Source organism: Mobula hypostoma, chromosome 1 (assembly GCF_963921235.1).
Source record: "Mobula hypostoma chromosome 1, sMobHyp1.1, whole genome shotgun sequence".
NCBI lineage: Eukaryota > Metazoa > Chordata > Chondrichthyes > Myliobatiformes > Myliobatidae > Mobula > Mobula hypostoma.
The window spans coordinates 160,977,183-160,996,662 of NC_086097.1; the positions used below are offsets into that span (position 1 = coordinate 160,977,183).

Below are 19,480 nucleotides of genomic sequence, written 5' to 3' on the forward strand. Positions count from 1 at the left end.
CATTTTCCCCTACACCTCCTCCCTCAGTAACATTCAGGGCCCAAAACAGTCTTTACAGGTAAGGTGAGTCTGTTGGGGTCATATACTGTGTTCGGTGCTCCCGGTGTGGCCGCTTGCATATCGGTGAGGCCCAATGTAGATTAGGAGACCGCTTCGCTGAGCACCTACAAGCTGTCTGCCAGAAGAAGTGTGATCTCCCAGTGACCACCCGTTTTAATTCCACTTCCCATTCCCATTCCAATATGTCCATCCATGGCCTCCTCCACTGTCGGGATAAGACCACACTTGGGTTGGAGGAACAACAACACCTTATATACCATTTGGGTAGCCTCCAACCTGATGGCATGAACATCGATTTCTTAAACTTCCAGTAATGCCCCTCCCCTCTTTCACCATTTCCCATCCTTTTGCCCCTCTCTCATGTTATCTCCTTGCCCACCCATTGCCTCCCTCTGGTGCTCCTCCCTGCCCCCCTTTTCTTTCTTCCATGGCCTTCTGTCCCTCCAAGTTTCAGCTATCACCTGACGTTTCCTTCTCCCCTCCCCCCACCTTTCTTTCTCCAGTCCTGCCAAGGGGTTTCAGCCCAAAACGTTGACCGCACTTTTTTCCATAGATGCAGCCTGGCCTGCTGAGTTCCTCCAGCATTTTGTGTGTGTTGCTCAGATTTCCAGCATCTGCAGATTTTCTCGTTTTTGGGTCTATTCCTGTGTTATTTTCCATGTTCTGTAACAAAACGTAAAGTAAGATCCAGAAAAATGCAGATGCTGGAAACCTGAAGTACACACAGAGAATGCTAGAAATACTTAGTAGCTGTGGAAAGAAAAACAGTTTATATTTCAGCTCCAAGACCCTCCATCAGAACAGTGAAAGAGAGAGAAAAAAAACAAGTTAATTGAAGTAGCAGAGCAAGTGGGTAGAATAAAAATAATTTCTTTGATAGGGTGAGACAATTTAATGTGGTGATGAAGTAACAGATAAAGCTTCTTTGTCAACATAAAGTTTTGCTCCAATGGTGAGTATGTGGGACATTCCCATCATAAACTATACAAAAAAAAAGAAAAGCTAAGCCAAAATTATTATAGGAAAGGCTAGATCTGCTATAGACAAAAATAAAGAGTGATGATCTATGGTTGCCGAGTTTTAAATTGACTCCTGTAATATGCCCAGAAAGATGAGATTTTGTTCCTGAAGCTTGAGTTGAACCTTCTTGGAACAGAACTGCACATGCTGGTTACAGTAGGAGTGACATGGTGAATTAGAGTGGTAAGAAACAGGAAGCTGAATACCATTCCTTTGGGCTGAGTGCAGGTGCCCTGCACACTTAAGCTACCCTATTAATACCATCAACATGGATACAATCAGGCTATATAAGATATAACGACACATGCAAGTGTGACTTATCCTTCTGGGTTTTTCATGCCAATTCCAGAAACAATAAGAGCAGTATTGCCATCTGAACTGAAGTCAGCTGATTCTGCAAGCTTGGAATCAGGCTTGTATACCTCACGCCTATACCAGAGACAGTACTTATTTTTAATGGAAATAAAAACTTAAAGCTATCACTGTTGCATAAACAGATATAATGTGTTTTATCAATAGGATGGAAGTACTTTAATGCACATCGCCTCACACTGCGGCCACCCTGAAACAGTGCTGGCATTCCTGAAAAAAGGAGTCCCTCTCCACATGCCCAATAAGGTAGCAATCGTCCCTTTTTGTGCTTTTTGTTTCTTTCACCTTGCGTCTTTGACCACAAGCCAGCCGGGTAGAGCTTAGCTGTACGATGTCTGCACCAGTTTGGCAAGTTTTGTTTCTCTTGTAGTCATCAATCTGGCTCTCCCAAAGGGGAAGTATTTCTGAGGGGAGAGGCCACAGATCTACGGTTCAGAAGTTCCAGCCAGTACTTCCTCATAGTTCGGCTCCTCCTGTATCTATTGACATATTGTACCCATGAATTTAACCCAGTTCTCCAGACTCCATCCCGCTAAGTGTACATTTTAAGGAACTAGAAAGAAGGAATTTAAGGAATTAATATTTTTCTTTAAAAACATGCATTTCTTTGCCAACTTTTCTCCCTCCATCTCCAAGCTAAAATGCATAGTTCCACAAGTGTTAGCAGTTCAGCCAGTATTATGGTAATGTCAGGGAAACCATCAGAACTTAACTGGAGCCTGTTGGAGGCTCAGATGAGGAAGATCTCCTGTAACAGTGTCCTGTGACTGAGACAGATGGCAAGCATCTTGCTGCATTAGATATGAAACCAGACCCAATTTAAAGACTTTTGACCTTGTTTTCAAATCCCTCCATGGTTTTTCCCTTCCTCTCTGTAATTCCTTCCCACTCTCTACTTTTTTCAGTGACACACATTCCTCTGATTCTAGTTTCTCACTCATGCATACATTTAATTTACCAGATTTAGGGCCATGACATTAGCTGCTGAGGCCCGAAGCTTTAGGATTCCCTCCTCTGCTTCTCCATCTCCTTACATCTCTTCCCTTTTTTTATGATACTCCTTTAAGCATTTGACTGATTTCTTTTCTGCCCATATGTACACCAATGCCTCTCTTAAATGACTCAATGCTTTGGGATATTTTTGCCTCACACCAACCTAATAAAAGTGTACCTCTTAAGGGTAATTTAAAGCATCCAGAATTGCAATATGGAGATAGTAGCTGTTGTGGGGGTTTTCTTGTTTATTTCCCTCCCCCTTCCGATCTAACTATCCCCATTAAACCATGTTCAGGTTGGTAAGCTCTCAGCCTTACACTTGTCTACGTGATATTCAGAAGACCATGAGGCAGAACTGTGACAATGCTTGTAAATTTTAGTTAATGTGAAATACAATTGTTTTGTGTTTTGCTTAAAAGTACATGGTCGTAAAATCTTTTTCAAAGCATTTATTTCTGTATATTTCCATTCATGAGAAGTCTTCAGTGCTTGACCATGTGAAGTGACATGGAAAATTATGTTTCAGTTCCCAGAGAATCTGTAATAATGTAACTTGACATCATTATTGTTCTAAATTTGCCCACTGAAGACTTGTTTTTCTATGTCACTATAATTGCTTTAAGTCTGTTCCATGAAGTATTATAACAGTCTGTATTACTTCTGAAGTAATGTACATTGGAATGTATGATTACAAGGAACTTTTTAATATTGAAGAACATAAGAAGTAAAACCACAGGTAAGTCACAAAGCCTCTATCATCTACTGGTCCCCATATCCCTTAATTTCCCAGTGGTTCAAAAATCCAATAACTTCTGAAGTTTCTATATTCACCATGAAAAACTGTGTAGACTTATTTTTTAAAAATCTAGAATAATAAACAGTAAATTTATTTCCTAAGGATCTCCTAGGGAATTTCAGAAATAAGTTAACAAATTCTCGGTGGATTGTATTTCTAGCATATTTTCTCATGATATTAAATTTTTTTTCTTCCTCCAGTCTGGGGCAGTGTGCCTCCATACTGCAGCAAAGAGAGGGCATGCAACTGTAGTGAAAGTGTTACTCCAGAAGGGGGCGCATGTTGATGCAAAGACAAAGGATTGCTACACAGCCCTACACATTGCAGTGCAGCACTGTAAGCCTCTGGTGGTGCAGACCTTGCTGGGCTTTGGGGCTCAGGTTCAGCTCAAAGGAGGCAAGGTAAGAAATAGTTATTGTGTGCTGGAGATTACCAATGAAGGCCACGTTAACAAATCTGTGTTTCTGGTCCAAGTGCAATTGTGTTAAGGAGGTGGTGGTAGTCTAACTCGTAATTACCCTCACTTCACATATCTTGACACAAAATTATTAAAATATGTTGCCTGAAGCTAGTTTATTTTATTTCATATTACTGCCTAAAGTGAAAGGAGAAGATACTTTCTCTTGTAACCATTCTCATTGCCCCCAGGTGAACTCCGTTCAATAAAGCCAGACAGTATGTTGAAAAATTACGTGGTTGCATAGACCTGAACGTAACTCAAGAGTAGACTATGATATGCCATTCAATACCATGTCACATTTTGTACCCATGTTCAATTCCCATCGTCTTGTGATTCTCTTAACCTCCAAAAATCTATTGATCTCAGAATCTGAATCAGAATCAGGTTTATTATCACCGGCATGTGACATGAAATTTGTTAACTTAGCAGCAGCAGTTCAATGCAATACATAATCTAGCAGAGAGAGAGAATATACTAATAATAATAAATAAAATAAAACATAATAAATAAAGAAAGAAAGTATATTGAATAGATTTTTAAAAATGTGCAAAAACAGAAATACTTAATATTTTAAAGAGTGAGGTAGTGTCCAAAGCTTCAACATCCATTTACGAATTGGATGGCAGAGGGGAAGAAGCTGTTCCTGAATCGCTGAGTGTGTGCCTTCAGGCTTCTGTATCTCCTACCTGATGGTAACAGTGAGAAAAGGGTACTCGCTGGGTGCTGGACGTCCTTTATAATGGACACTGCCTTTCTGAGACACTGCTCCCCAAAGATGTCCTGGGTACTTTGTAGGCTACTGCCCAAGATGGAGCTGACTAGATTTACAACCTTCTGCAGCTTCTTTTGGTCCTGTGCAGTAGCCCCTCCATACCAGACAGTGATGCAGCCTGTCAGAATGCTCTGCACAGTACAACTATAGAAGTTTTTGAGTTTATTTGTTGACATGCCAAATCTCTTCAAACTCCTGATAAAATATAGCCGCTGTCTTGCCTTCATTATGACTACATCGATATGTTGGTACCAGGTTAGATCCTCAGAGATCTTGACACCAAGGAACTTGAAGCTGCTCACTCTCTCCACTTCTGATCCCTCTATGAGAATTGGTATGTGCTCCTTCGTCTTACCCTTCCTGAAGTCCACAATCAGCTCTCTCGTCTTACTGACGTTGAGTGCCAGGTTGTTGCTGCGGCACCATTCCACTAGTTGGCATATCTCACTCCTGTACGCCCCCTCGTCACCATCTGAGAATCTACCAATGACGGTTGTATCGTCAGCAAATTTGTAGATGGTATTTGATCTATGCCTAGCGTGTGGCATAACTGAAAATAATGAGTAGCCCTCAAGAGAGGCAGAATTTCAGAGACTTACATCTCTGAGTAAAGAACTTTCTCAGTCCTAACATGGGATTAATGTAGAATTGCTGGAAGGTCAGTGTGCCAAAGAGCCTGTTTCCATTCTGTATGACTTATTCCCTTCCACTGACTGGCCCCTTATCATGAGACATTGCCCCCCCGTTCTCAGGTGATGGGAGTAGATCTTTGGCGTTGACACTGTCATTCCCCCCCAGATTCTGAGCACAAGGTTTCAGGCCCAAGCGCATATGGTGGCCTGAAACAGATTGCCTGCAATGCAAATTCAGGAGCCACAGATGAATTCAATCACTCAACAGTGCTTCCTAGTGACAGGTGGTTAACATCAACAGCCGTATGTGCAGCTTGTGCCATCCTAAAGACATCTGAGCCAAGGGTCTAAAGACAGGAAAAAAAATGAAGTGGGCAGTGCAGGCACATGCCTTTAACATATTATAGATTCCATATTAAATGGAGATATGATACGTTCACAGGCCCTAATTTATATTATAGCAAACTTTCTGAATTCCTGATATAAGTCAATTGAACTGAGAGTGGGGTCTTACTACTAATGCTTCACCTTCCTTCAAAGATTGAACCATTACTCACCACTCAAGTCCTCTTCACGTCGGTAGCACAGCAATGCAAACTGTGAGCAGTTTCAAACTCCTCAGAGTGTTCATCTTGCACAAACTCTCATGGTCCCAGGACACATTCTCTGTAGACAAGAAACCTCAGAAACACCTTTACTTTCTGAGGAAGCTGAAGAGAGCTGGTCTTTGCACATCAATACTCACAACCTTCTGCAGATACACAGCTGACAGCATCCTAACATACTACATCACTGTGCAGTACGGAAACTGCACTGCAACCAACAGGAGGGCTGTACAACAGGTAGTGAAACTGCCCAACCCATCACCAGCACTCATCTACTCGCCATCAAGGACATATATACAGGAAAGTGCCAGAAAAAGGCCAGCAAAGTCATGAAGGATCCCACCCACCCTGCCGATGGACTGTTTGTCCCATTCCCATCAGAGAAGAGCCGATGCATTATCGATGCCAGGACAATTAGAGTCCAAAACAGTTACTTCCCCCAAGCAGGCAGGTCAACACCTTCATCCATTAACCCAGCCCACCACCACTACAAACACATCACCTAGCAACACTTTGGGTACTTCACATGCAATCCATCTATGTATATAACAATTACGTTGTGTTTTATATGATTGCTTTTATATTTATTGTGGAATTATGTTTTTATTGTTACCTTTATGTTTATTGACTTTTTTATGCAGTATTGGATCCAGAGTAGTAATCATTTCATTCTCCTTTAATCTTTTGTACTGAAGAATGACAATAAACATTCTTGAATCTTAAAAAACACAATAGAAAGCAATAGTTCCTCCATGTTTTCTGTATTAAAAATCATCCTACTCCATGGCCTCTTTCTGTGCTTACAACATAGGGATTGTTTAATGGCCATTTATCTATTTCACATTGAGGTGAGCTTGCTTTGCACAAATTGCTCGCTACATTTCCCTACACTATAAAAGTAACTGTACTTAAGAACAAGTTCATTGAGGGTGAAGGGCATTGGGAATTCCAAGGGTATAAAAAAGTAAGCTTCTCTCCAGGCATGAGATTTATACAACTCGATCTAATTCTTGTGCCAACCCTTTCTTGCACATAACTGAGTCCTATTACGTCTCCTTTCCCTCTGCAGGTGCAGGAGACTCCACTGCATGTTGCTGCTCAAGTAAAAGATGGTGAGAAGGTGGCAGTAATGCTGTTAAAAAGTGGAGCAGAAGTAAATGCTGAGCAAGAGGTAAGAATATACATAATCAAACTTCAGGCATGTAGAGCAGTCATGGGATAGAGTAGGGGGCAGTATTTGAAATCTCCCACTGAATTATGCAACCTTGGAGAGACTGATGTAGAGCACAACAGAATTAACATTCTCACACTGTGTGTGTATGAGGAAAAATCAAGCTCCCAAATGCCCTTTAAGAAATTATATTTGACAGGCATCAATATCACAAAAGTACTTCATATTGCATTTCGAATACTGAAGAGTTGGAATGCAATTCACCATGAGGTTGAAGTAAGGTATTTAGGTTGAACAAAGAAGCTTACCCTCTATTGAATATTCTTTTATGGAAGCTCAATAACACAACACCTAATGAAGTGACTTAAAAGCTGAAGAGTCACTAAGAGGGTTTCCTAATGTCAATCTTAATAAAGGACTGATCCACATCAGCAAACAAGATTTACATGGGAACTAAGAATTAGAGAATTATCTGTATATTATATTATAGGATCTGCTATATTGGTATAAAGATTGATATAATGATATATTATTATAAAGATTGGTGAATAACAAAATGTAAGTAGGAAATTAATGAAATCTGAAGTGACTAGAGGAATGGTGAATAGGGAAAATAGCCTGTGATTGCAAATGTGTTACAAGACTGGAATAACCAAGTACTCACAAAGCCATCAGATGATAAGACATAGGAGCAGAATTCAACCCATCGCGTCTGCTCCACCTTTCCAGCCTGGCTGATTTATTATCCCTCTCAACCCCACCCTCCTGCCTTTTCTCTGTAACCTTAGACACCCTGTCTAAACAAGAACCTATCAACCTCTTCATTAAATATACCCAATGACTTGGCCTCCACAGATGTCTGTGGCAATGAATTCCACATATTTACCGGGCTCTGGCTAAATAAATTCCTTCACATCTCCATTCTAGCCAAATTGAATACAAGAAGGCTGAAATTTACATAATTGGAAGATTAGCTTCTATTTCCCCAGCTGCTCTGAGATTCATTGGAGGAGTGTGGGATATTAGATTGGTTGTGGAATGAAAAATTAGAACAAAAGACAACTGGAAGCTCATAGATGTCTTTCCAGACTGAATAACAGCCTCTCCAAGGCTGAAACCCTCAATGTGTTTGGTTTTCCCAAAATGGTTAAGTGCTTATCACAATTATCAAGTGAAGTACTTCTACTCAGAAGTGACAATAATTCATTATTGGAAGAGCATTTGTGGACAAGTATGCAGGAAGGGAGAAGGTAAAAGGAGAAGAGAACTGACATCTTCTACACTCACAACACACTGGAGGAACTCAGCAGGTTGGGCAGCATCCGTGGAAACGATCAGTCAACATTTCGGGCCAGAACCCTTCCGGCCCGAAACGTTGACTGAATGTTTCCACGGATGCTGCCTGACCTGCTGAGTTCCTCCAGCGTGTTGTGAGTATTGCTTTGACCCCAGCATCAGCAGGGTATTTTGTGTTTATGACATCTTCTACAGTTGCTGGGAAAGTGGCATGACATAAAGGAGTTGATTTTGGTGGTGATGGAAGAGTAAATTAGAACATGCTGTATAGAATAATCCTTTCAGGATACTGAAGATTAAGAGAAGATGAAAGTACAAGTGGTTGTGGCATTACATTTGAGGTGTTGGGAAATATGGAGGACATGTTGAATGCGGAGACTTCCAATGAGGACAAAGGGAAATGTATCCTTGTTTTGGTTGATGGAAAGAGCAGTTACTTAAAGTCTGAATTGTGGATATATTTTGTCATAACTTAATAAACTTTATGAAAATTATATATGATAAGTTCCATTGCTGAACTGGACCAGTATACATTTATTTACAGGGACTATCAATGCTACACAATGCTACTTTATGAAATCACATAATAATAACAATAAATAATTCAATCTCTACAATTCAGCAGTTGCACTTATTTAAGTGCAAAATACATGATGAAATAAAGCTTGACCACAGTTGTATAGAGGTTATAAAGGTTGCTCTGTGCAGTATATATAGAATACTGTAGAACATCAATTCATGTTTAGCATGTTTGGATATGTTGACTTGTAATGGGAAAGAACATGGATCTCTTAAACTAACACATTCAAATATTCACACTATTAATGTAGAAGGAAATAAAATGATCTATCAATGCAAGGAAACATTGGTGAATCTTTCCTAAGGCAAATTAAACCTTCAATGTTTTACCCAGTTTCAGTAATTTTATCTGATTTTTGGATTGTGCTCTGCATAAATTTTGAACATAACTCTAAGGCTACATTACTACATTGTTTGATAAACCTCTCATGAGCTTGTGTTGGTGTACAGCTGCACAGGTGAGTGTGAGACGATTTCAGCATGCATATCTTGCCACAAATTTACCAGGAGTTTAACTACAAACAGTACTTCAATGTAAAACCAAAGTAGGTTAGTTTGGTTCAAATTTCTTTGGAACAGTTGGTTAATTTTGTTCTTACAGCAAAATTTATACCGAGAGGTTCCAGAAGGCTTGGGACTTATTATCTTTGATGGGTATTCAGAGCCGTAGTGTGGTTAATGTCATCTATTTGATGTCCACAGAATAGTGAGACGGCCATGCATATAGCAGCTCGGTACGGCAACCTGAAAATGGTCCAAGCATTGATTGAGGAGGGAGGTGACCTAACATGGCAGTCCAAGGTAGGAGGGCCCAACACCGCCCACAAAGATTGAACAAATATATCATGGAGAAACATGAAAGCACGTAGATAGAAGTATGAATGTGACTTTTGATCTGTCAAGCCTGTTCTACCATTCAATACAGACGTGTTGACATTCAATAGAATCTTGGCTTAAATCTCTTTCATTCCCTTTCTACATGTAACAGATTCATGTCATGTTTTATAGGACAAAAGCAGACCAACTGTTCCACACAAGCCTCTCCCCACCTCACTTCATAGAGGAAATTTCTAATCTTCCTTCCTCCCTACATTCTTGTCAGGCTGCCTCTTGGCTGTATCCTCATTCTTCAAACGAATCCTGTCATTGAGTTATACAGTATGGAAACAGGCCATTCCATCCGTCACATCCACACCGACCTGTGAGCAACCTTCCATATTACTCTCAGCTACCAACCCGAAGCCTTAATTGCCCAGGTGAATCAAGTGCTCATCTAGTCAAGTCTTAAATGTTGTTAGCAATTCTGCTTCTCACCACTGCCTGGGTTAAAACAGTCATTTTCAGTTCCTCTCTTGAACTTTTACCTCTTATCCTAAACCCGAGTCCTCAAGTTTTATTCTGGTCAAAGATTCTTGCAGTCTACCATGTTTATATCTTTTATAACTTTATCTACATTAATTATGTCTTCTCTAAACCGCTAGGGAAAACAGACCTAAACTTTCCAATCTCTCCTCATAATCTAAAACAACTGCCAGGGCAGGTCAAGCAACACACACAAAATGCTGAAGGAACTTAGCAGTCCAGGCAGCATCTATGGAAAAGAGTAAACAGTCAACGTGTTGGGCCAAGACCCTTCGTCAGGACAGATGAAGGGTCCTGAAGAAAAGTCTCGGACCGAAACATCGACTGTTTACTCTTTTCCATAGATGCTGCCTGGCCTGCTGAGTTCCTCCAGCATTTTGTGTGTGCGTTGCTTAGATCGCCACAGTCTGCAGATTTTCTCGTCTTTGTGCTAGGGTAGCTCAGTGCGTTGAGACCCTTAATGAGGACTGAGGATCAGTCCTGGTGAATGATCTCAGACCATAATGTCAAGAATTCCTTTTTCCCCTACTCTCAGTTCTGATGCAGGGTCTCAACCCGGAACATCAACAATTTTCCTCTCCTCCACAGATGTTGCTTAACCTGCTGAGTTCCTCCAGCAGTTTGCTTTTTATTCCAGATTCCAGCATCTACAACCTCATGTGCATCCTCATAAGTAAAATGTTCTGCACCCTCTCTGATGCTAGTGTGGAGACCAGAACTACATATAGTACTACACCTGAGATCTGACCAAGACTCTTTAAAGCTGGACCATAACTTCTGTGTTATTGTATCAATACCCTGACTTGTGAAGGGCAACATCGCATATTCCATCTAAACTACTTTATCTTCCTGTGCTGCTAGCTTCAAGAATCTAATAACTCACAAACTGAGGTCCCTCTGTTCCTCAATACCCATTATGACCTTACTATTCACAATATATATCCTGCCCTCAGTAGTACTCCATCTGCTATTTCTCAGCCCATTTTATCATCACATCCATATCGCCTGAAGATTGACCCTATCCTCCACACTGTTAACAACTCTGCTGATCTTAGTATTATCTGTGAGGTTACTGATCACATCATCAGCATCTACATTCAAATCATCCACATATAACTGAGCATTCCACACTCCTACCTAATGCTGAGTACAGCAACTTCTACAGAATACTCTATTTCATATATTAGGGATCACCTCCTTTTTCTGACCCCAAAACAGCAATTTTGTTTATAGATCAACATTTGTAAAATGCTTTAAAGTTTGTGAACCTGTAGCAAAACATCCACAAGATTTCTTCTTTCTACATGAAAGAACCCATGCAGTTCTCATAATTTCACTTTTTCAGTTTTAATATAAATCTTATTAATATAGTTTATGAGTAACACACACAAAATGCTGGAGCAACCCAGGTCAGACAGCATCTATGAGGAGGAATAATTTCGGGACATTTTGGGACAAGACCTTTCATGAGGACTGGAAGGAGGGGGGAAGAAGACTGAATACAAAGGTGGGGAGGGGGAGGGCAAGATGGCAGGTGAAAGGTGTAAAGGGTACATTTTGTACATGGCACAGCGCATGCACTGTCTGGTGATAGTGATGGTGGATGGGCTGCTTTCTTATGTATGGCATCAAGCTTCTTGAGTATTGTTGGTGCTACATCCAGGCAAGTGAAGGTATCTGTCATGCTGCTGATTTATGCCACGTAGATGCTGGAAAGATTTTGGGGGATCAGGAATCAGGAGCTGAGTCTTTTACAGTAGGGTCCCAGTTTCTGACATTCAAATTTACAAGTTCAAAGTAAATTTATTATCAAAGTACATCTATGTCACCATATACAACCATATACCATACATCACTGATCTAGTAATGTTTAATGCTAGCCACCAGGGTGATGATTAAGGTGGGAAGAACAAAATGGGATAAGTGTAGAATGCAAACAACAGGAATTCTGCAGATGCTGGAAATTCAAGCAACAGATATCAAAGTTGTGTGGACAGTCCTGACGAAGGATCTCGGCCTGAAACGGCGACTGTACCTCTTCCTAGAGATGCTGCCTGGCCTGCTGCGTTCACCAGCAACTTTGATGTGTGTTGCTTGAGTGTAGAATGAATGTAATTGGGTGCTTGATGGTTAGTGGTTAGTCAATGAATTGAAGAATCTATTTCTAGCACAGAAGTGTCATGAAGACAACATGGCAGCACCTTTACTTTTTTAGAGGTTTGCAAAGATTTGGCATGTCATCTAAAACTCTGACTAACTTCTATAGATGTGTGGCAAAGAGTATATGTACTGTATGTACCGTGGAAAACATTCTAACTGGCTGCATCAACTTTCGGTATGGGAAAGGACCACTACTCAATGTTTAACACAAGCAGTCCTACGGGTCTGACCTAAAAGCTCCAAAACCTGGGCCTCTGTACCTCCCTCTGCAACTGGATTCTTGACTTCCTTGCCAGAAGGCCACTGTCTGTGCGAATCAGAAATAACATCTCCACCTGCCTGATAATCAACACTGGCACACCACAAGGATGTATATTTAGCCCACTCCTCTACATCCATGACTGTGTAGCTGGGCACAGCTCAAATGTCACCTATAAATTTGCTGACGACAAACTATTGGCAGAATTTCATATGGTGACAAGGAGGCATACAGGAGTGAGATATGTCAACTAGTCACAGCAGCCACCTTGCACTCAACATCAGTAAGACCCCAGAATTGATTGTGAACTTCAGAAACAGTAGGATGAGGGAACACACACCAGTCCTCATAGAGGGATCAGAAGTGGAGAGGAGGAGCAATTTCAAGTTCCTGGGTGTCATCATCTCTGAGGATCTATCCTGGGCCCAATATATCATATGGTCTAAGGAAACCTAACATAAAGATGGCAAGAGGGAGTGAAGGAATTCCAAAGCCTTGCAGTCACTAGTATCGCACTCACGGAAATTTTGATTTGTGCAAGAGGTCAGAATCCGAGGAGTACAGATAACTCGATTGCTCATGTGGTTTAATGTAGCTCTCAGCTTGAGGATTAGCAATACCATAAGAAAAATGGGTATATTGCAGGGCCAGTTTTTAGTAACTACTATATGATGTGATGACTGCTTCCTTTTAGGCTGGAGAGAATCCACTTCACGTTGCAGTCCGGCACTGTCATGTCAATGTTGTGGAAGAAATCCTGAACTACCTGACCAATGAGAGGAGTCGCCTCAAGGCTGTTGTGTGTGTCAACCAGGAAAACCAGGTAAAAGAAAGATGAGTATTTTTATGATTCAAGCAAATGAAGGAGCTGAAAGACCTAGAAATCTAAATCTATGCCTCCTGCCTCTCACCAACCACCAAAAATAATACCAATGTCATAATAAGTTAGAGTAGGACAGGTTGTCTTGGACAAAAACATAACTCTAATGGTAAGCCTTCAAAAAATTTGCATGTTCATCCAAGTTCTCTTTTCCTCCCCTTAGTTATTAAAGTCAGCATACCACTGATTGTTTTACTGGTTTATCTAATTTCATTGCTTATGCCACCTTATTTGAATTGTTGCATTTCTCTTCATTGACCTTTATGTTATCAAAGTTGATTCCCTTTTCTTATTTCAACTTCTGCAAGCATGCCCTTTTTAACTCAAAAAAGTTCTCTCTTTTTTTTTACCCTGGCTAAGTGCATTACTAAAACTAGGCCATTATTTATCTCTGCAGAAGTGGAGAATCCAGGTTAAGTATAGCATCTGGACTGCCCTCCATCGTTCATCTAATCCTATTGAATATGAGCTCAAAAACCTGCATCTCTCTCCTTACTCACAATATTGTGGTTTTCAATTACACTATGAATCCAAATGTGAACCTTTAACTTTTCTGGATCAAGGCTGCTCATTCCCAAACAAATTGTGGAACCCATGTTCTTGTAGCAAGTAAACTTCATGAGTTTACTTGCTACAAGACAGCAACCATGATGCAGAGTGATCTTAAGGTAATATTAATGCAATACAAGATCAGTATTCAGATTGCCTCATGCCATTCTTGAAATTCTCAAGTTTCCAGATGCAGGGTTTGACTAATAGATGATTAACAAATAGGCATCTTCCCTTTGGAAAAATTTGTCATGTGAAAAGATACAGATAGAAGATCCACTTTCCAGAAATATGAAAAACAAATCTTTTTATCTTATTTTACAACATACTGCGAAATATTTTGAAGGTTATTTCATATATTTGACCTCCAGTTATGGAGATCCAGCACACTGGAATGCTCTTCATAAGCCTCTTCGCTTAGCAACATCCCCCACATCCTCAAAACTTTGAGACTTCAGTCACATGTATCAATCCTTCTCTCTCTTTCAAATGACACTCACCATTCCCTCTGTAAAGCCTCTGAGGCTGCTTACAAAAGTATATGATCTGCGTATATAAAGCATTATCTACAGCCTTTTGACTTGTTCTTTTCAATTCCATGGAAAAAAACTAGATACTATTAAGCCAGTTTGGAAATAAGAAAGGAACTAAAGAGAAGAGTATTGTTGTTTTCTGTTTCTGAACATCTAGATTTGCAAGCTGACGTGCTGTGGAATATATTACTGCCTCCACATTAAACTCCTACGTTTACTTTATTTCTCAGGAAGGAGAAACATGCCTGCACTTAGCAGCAGAGATAACGAAGGACACGATTCACTTCAATCAAGAGGACACTAAGATCGTTAAAATTCTCTTGGAGTATGATGCTGACATCACTGCAACAACAAAGCTGGTAAAATAATGTGGGGCACAAGGAGTCAAATATGTTGCTTAAGATCGGCAGCATATCCTCTGGGATACTTTTGATGGAGATGGGACTGTATATATATAAATGAACAAGATATGTACTTGGGAAACAAACATAAAGGGCCAATACACCACTGAAAGCATCAAATGTATCAAATTTGTCATTTGATTGACTGAGCATCCCTTCATTTTGTCTATTTTTATTCTTATTGAAGTTGGAAAACGTGGAGATGTTGGATGAAAATGAATCCACAAACTAGGCAGCAACATACTATTTGAAATGTCCAAATGTCCTATTTGAATTTCATCCTTTTTTCACATTTTGATATTTAAATAAAGATGCCTGATCTATGTGGAGTAAAAAATATACTGCTAACTGAAGCTGACATAGTTTGTAGTAAAATGGAAGAAAGCTTCTGGATTAAGTTCTATCAGCTACTGAAGTAAAAATAAAACTAACAGCTCTAGGACGGTGGTCTTCACATGTTTACAGTGCCTGAATGCAAAAGTCCATCATTGTTCTATAATTAATTCCTGGTTCAAACACTTCTTCATCCCATCTTTCTATTTATTATTACTCAGTTCCTTCAGAAAACAGCTTCTGTCACTAGTGCTTGTTCAAACTCCAAAATTCAGGGCTGGATCGAGAGATGATGTTCCTCTCATATTTCCATTGAGTATTCTATCAAGTTGTTACTTCCCTGTAACAAGTTCTCTATCACAAATCCAAGGGTATTCTCCCCCAACATTCTCCTACCATCCACCAATATTGGGAGTAATTTACAGCAGCCAGTTAACCTAACAAGCAGCACGTATTAGTGATGTCTCCACAGCTATGAGAAGCCACAAGCTTACAGAAGAGTAGAGCAGCTGCCTCCCAATGCCAGAGATCCAGGTACAATCGTGATATTGGGTGCTGCCTGTGTGGATTTTGCATGGTGTCCCTGTGATTACATGGGTGCTCTGATATCCCCCTGCATACAAAAGACATGCAGATTGGTTGGTTAATTGGCCACTGTATATCTTGAGGGAATTGGGGATAATGTGGGAAGAAGATTAAATGTTTTTAATGTAGGATTAGTATAAAATGGATGGTTAATGCTCAATGCAGACTTGAAGAGGATGTTCCCACATTGTGACTATGATTCTAAATATCATAGGATCAAACCTTGGGTTGCTGGAGCTCTGAAGCAGCACTACCCATTGCCCCACTTTTCTGCCATGCCAATAGATGAGGAAGTTGAATATATGGAAGCAAAATGGTTGTTGGTTTGGTGAATGGGGTTGAATATCTAACCTTTCAAAGGGACATAATTATAAAGCAAAACCACCTTGTGCTTTAGCTATAAACTTTGTCTTGGGAAACTTAATATAGAGTAACTTTCTTTCGTAGATGCATGAAACTCCATTACATTACTGTGCACATGTCGGGAATTCAGATGTTCTTCTTGAAATCTTGAAACACATTGGCTCAAATAGAATGCAGCAGGCCATCAATAAACAGTCTAAGGTACTCTTCCTCCATATTTTCTAAATTTCTAACAGTGTGTCGACTGTCTAGATGTTAGGAATAGATCCTTCTTCGTAAATAGGCTTCACACAAGCCACAGACTATAACAACGTCTTGACTGTAGTACTGTGGACTTCTGGCAAAATTTGTACAACATAACTACGACATTGACTAAGAAAATGCAAAATGCACTCAGCTCACAAGAATAAAGGACTAATCCAACCACCTATAGCTTCAGTTGTAAAAATAAAGATAAATACCACAAGCTGACCATTTTCAAAAGACTAGATACATTCCAATGACAAAGAAAAAAAACAAGGGAAGGATTAAACTATAAAAGTTTATTTAAGTTTGATTCTATCTCTAAAAGTATCTAATTGTCCCAAGATGTGTGGCAGATCAGAAGACTGGATGTAATACAAAAAACTACATTAAAGATGGGCAATGCAAAGATGGGACTTGGGTTTGATCCTAACTTCCAGTGCTGTCTCTGGGGTTTGCATGTTCACCTCCTGACCATTTGGATTTCTGCTGGGTGCTTCATTTCCTCCCAATAGCTTGTTGTGGGTTAATTGGCCACTGTAAATGACCCTCAGAGTAGGCAAGTGGCAAAATGAAGGGAAGTTAATTGATATATGTCAGAAAGTGAGTTGCAAGCATACTGGGTAATAAGGAGGGGAATGAGATGAAAGGAATTGTTCTCATAACTCAGATCTCCAATCCCAGCAACATCCTTCTGAATCTTTTTCTGCACCCTCTCTGACTTAATCACTTCCTTCCAACAGTCAGATGATCAGAACTGCACATAATATCTAGGCGTGGATTATCCAATGTCTCAACATAACATCTCAACTCACGTACTCAATGTCCCTATCAATGGAGGCATACATCCCATATTTCTTCTTCACCACCCTGTCAGACTGTGTTATCACTTTCAGAGAACATCATAACAGTGAGGAATTGGCTGTTTCTTAGTCAGCAATTAGCTGCACTTCCAGACCCTTCAGTAATTAAACAACAATCAATCATAAGCATGGATTAATGACGTTTCTTGCATTTAAGTCAACTTATGGCCTTTCCCTTCTACGTCGTAACAACCTCTTGCTTCTTCTCTATTCCTAACATATTTTACTTACCAGTTTAGATTGAGTCTGAAGTCTAATATTTTCACCCTGATGATACCTGCATTTTTTCTATTTCTCTCTCTGCCTCTCCCTCTCTCTCTCCTATAAGCTTCTTAAAGATTTCTGCTTTGACTTCCTAACTTTCTGTCAGATTGTGCTCCTAGAAAGCACATCTGAATGTTTTATCCCATTCTGAGTCTAATCTAAATGCAAGCTTCTAGCATTGTAAGGGACCACAATACATTCAGGAGTTTATTTGTGCAGGTGTCATCTTATTCTAGTCTAGTAATTTAAAATGGAGAGACTGCTACAAGGACAGTGTGAATGTGATGGTCTGTGCATTCTGGGAAAACAGCACAGTAACAATGATCCGAATCAGAATCAGCTTTAATATCACTGGCATATATCACTGTCATATTTTTTGTTTTGTGGCAGCAGTACATTGCAATACATAATAAAAAATTATAAATTACAGTAAGTATATCTGAAAAAATAAATGAAATAAGTAATGCAAAAAGAGAGGGCAAGGTACTGAGGCAGTGTTCATGGGTTCATTGTCCATTCAGAAATCTGATGGCAGAGGGGCTGAAGCTGTTCCTGAAACATTGAGTGTCTGTCTTCAGACCCATTGATGGTAGCAATGAGAAGAGGGCACGTCCTGGGTGGAGGGTGTCCTTAAGAATGGATGCCGCTTTTCTGAGACATCGTCTTTTGTCCTGGATAACTGTGGTCTAGTTTCCTTGATGGAGCTGGCTGAATTTACAACTTTCTACAGCATTTTCCAATCCTGTGCAGTGGCCTCTCCATTCCAGATAGTGATGCAACCAGTTAGAATGCCCTCCGTAGAAATTTTCAAGTGGGTTTGGTGACATACCAATTCTCCTCAAGCACCTCATGAAATATAGCCACTGTTGTTCCTTCTTTGTATTTGCAGCAATATGGGCCCAGGTTAGTTTCTCAGAGATGTTGACACCCTGCAACTTGAACCTGCTCACCCTTTCTACTTCTGATCCCTCAATGAGCCTCAAATAATGTAAAACGTTAATCTCATGGTTTTTTGTGCAAAACTTATGCTATCTCAATAAATAGTCAAGCCAATATAGTACTCATTATGCTATTTTCAGATTCTCCAAAATATTCTGTGCAAATCTTCAGTATTGCTATAAATTACTTACTCTCATCGGCATTTAATATCTAAATGCCATAGACATTAACTATGCATTAATAAAAGAGCTCATGAAGGAAGCTTTATAAATGAGGTTCATTCTTCCTTGCTGTTTAATAGTGGCACCAACACTGGAGCTACAAAGGATCTACATCAAATACGTTTACATGTTTTTCCGTGTTTACGATTTAGCGGTAGTCCTGATTTAGAGTTTGCAAGTTTTGTTGATTGTTTTGCCTCTTATAGATGTCAGTGTGCTAATGTGTTTCTATCTTAATATAATAGATGGTAATTATCAGGTTCACCAATGGTTAACTTTGATCATTTGGACTTGAGGAAGTAGACGTAGCCTACCTGTTTCCAGTTAATATTCCTGCTCTTGGCTACTTTCTTCAAGCTTCAGCCTCGGTACATGCATATATGTAACAAAGTAAATGTTTACAGTAATGATTACTATATGCTTGTGTGTCTTTATAATGAAACCCATTTAAAAATTCCCACAATTCTCACTGTAAAACAGAATGGCTGTTCACCATTGCTTCTGGCTGCAGAGAGAGGACACACAGAGATGGTGAAAATATTGCTGCTAAACCACGCTAGAGTGGATGTATTTGATGAGGTAACTCTGACGTCTATTTTAAAGTATTTAGCTAATAATTTAAATGTTAGTAGAGATCTTTAAAAATATGTTTGCTTAATAAAGGGACACTGAGAAGTTATAATTCTAAATTCATTATTCAACATACCATACACTGAACTTTTTGCAACCGAAGGATTCCTGAGTTCAAAGCCTCACAGTTATGGTG

At 39.9% G+C, this 19,480-nt stretch overlaps 1 protein-coding gene across 1 annotated transcript in view; it reads left to right on the forward strand.

Moving 5' to 3' along the window:
- trpn1 (transient receptor potential cation channel, subfamily N, member 1) overlaps positions 1 to 19,480 on the forward strand; it is a 222,881-nt gene that overhangs the window by 128,301 nt on the left and 75,100 nt on the right. Inside the window, exons 10-17 of the mRNA XM_063040655.1 lie at positions 1,600 to 1,698; positions 3,445 to 3,645; positions 6,783 to 6,884; positions 9,462 to 9,560; positions 13,235 to 13,363; positions 14,733 to 14,861; positions 16,269 to 16,385; positions 19,195 to 19,293. Coding sequence (XP_062896725.1) covers positions 1,600 to 1,698; positions 3,445 to 3,645; positions 6,783 to 6,884; positions 9,462 to 9,560; positions 13,235 to 13,363; positions 14,733 to 14,861; positions 16,269 to 16,385; positions 19,195 to 19,293 — 975 coding nt within the window. The remainder of the gene's footprint in view (positions 1 to 1,599; positions 1,699 to 3,444; positions 3,646 to 6,782; positions 6,885 to 9,461; positions 9,561 to 13,234; positions 13,364 to 14,732; positions 14,862 to 16,268; positions 16,386 to 19,194; positions 19,294 to 19,480) is intronic.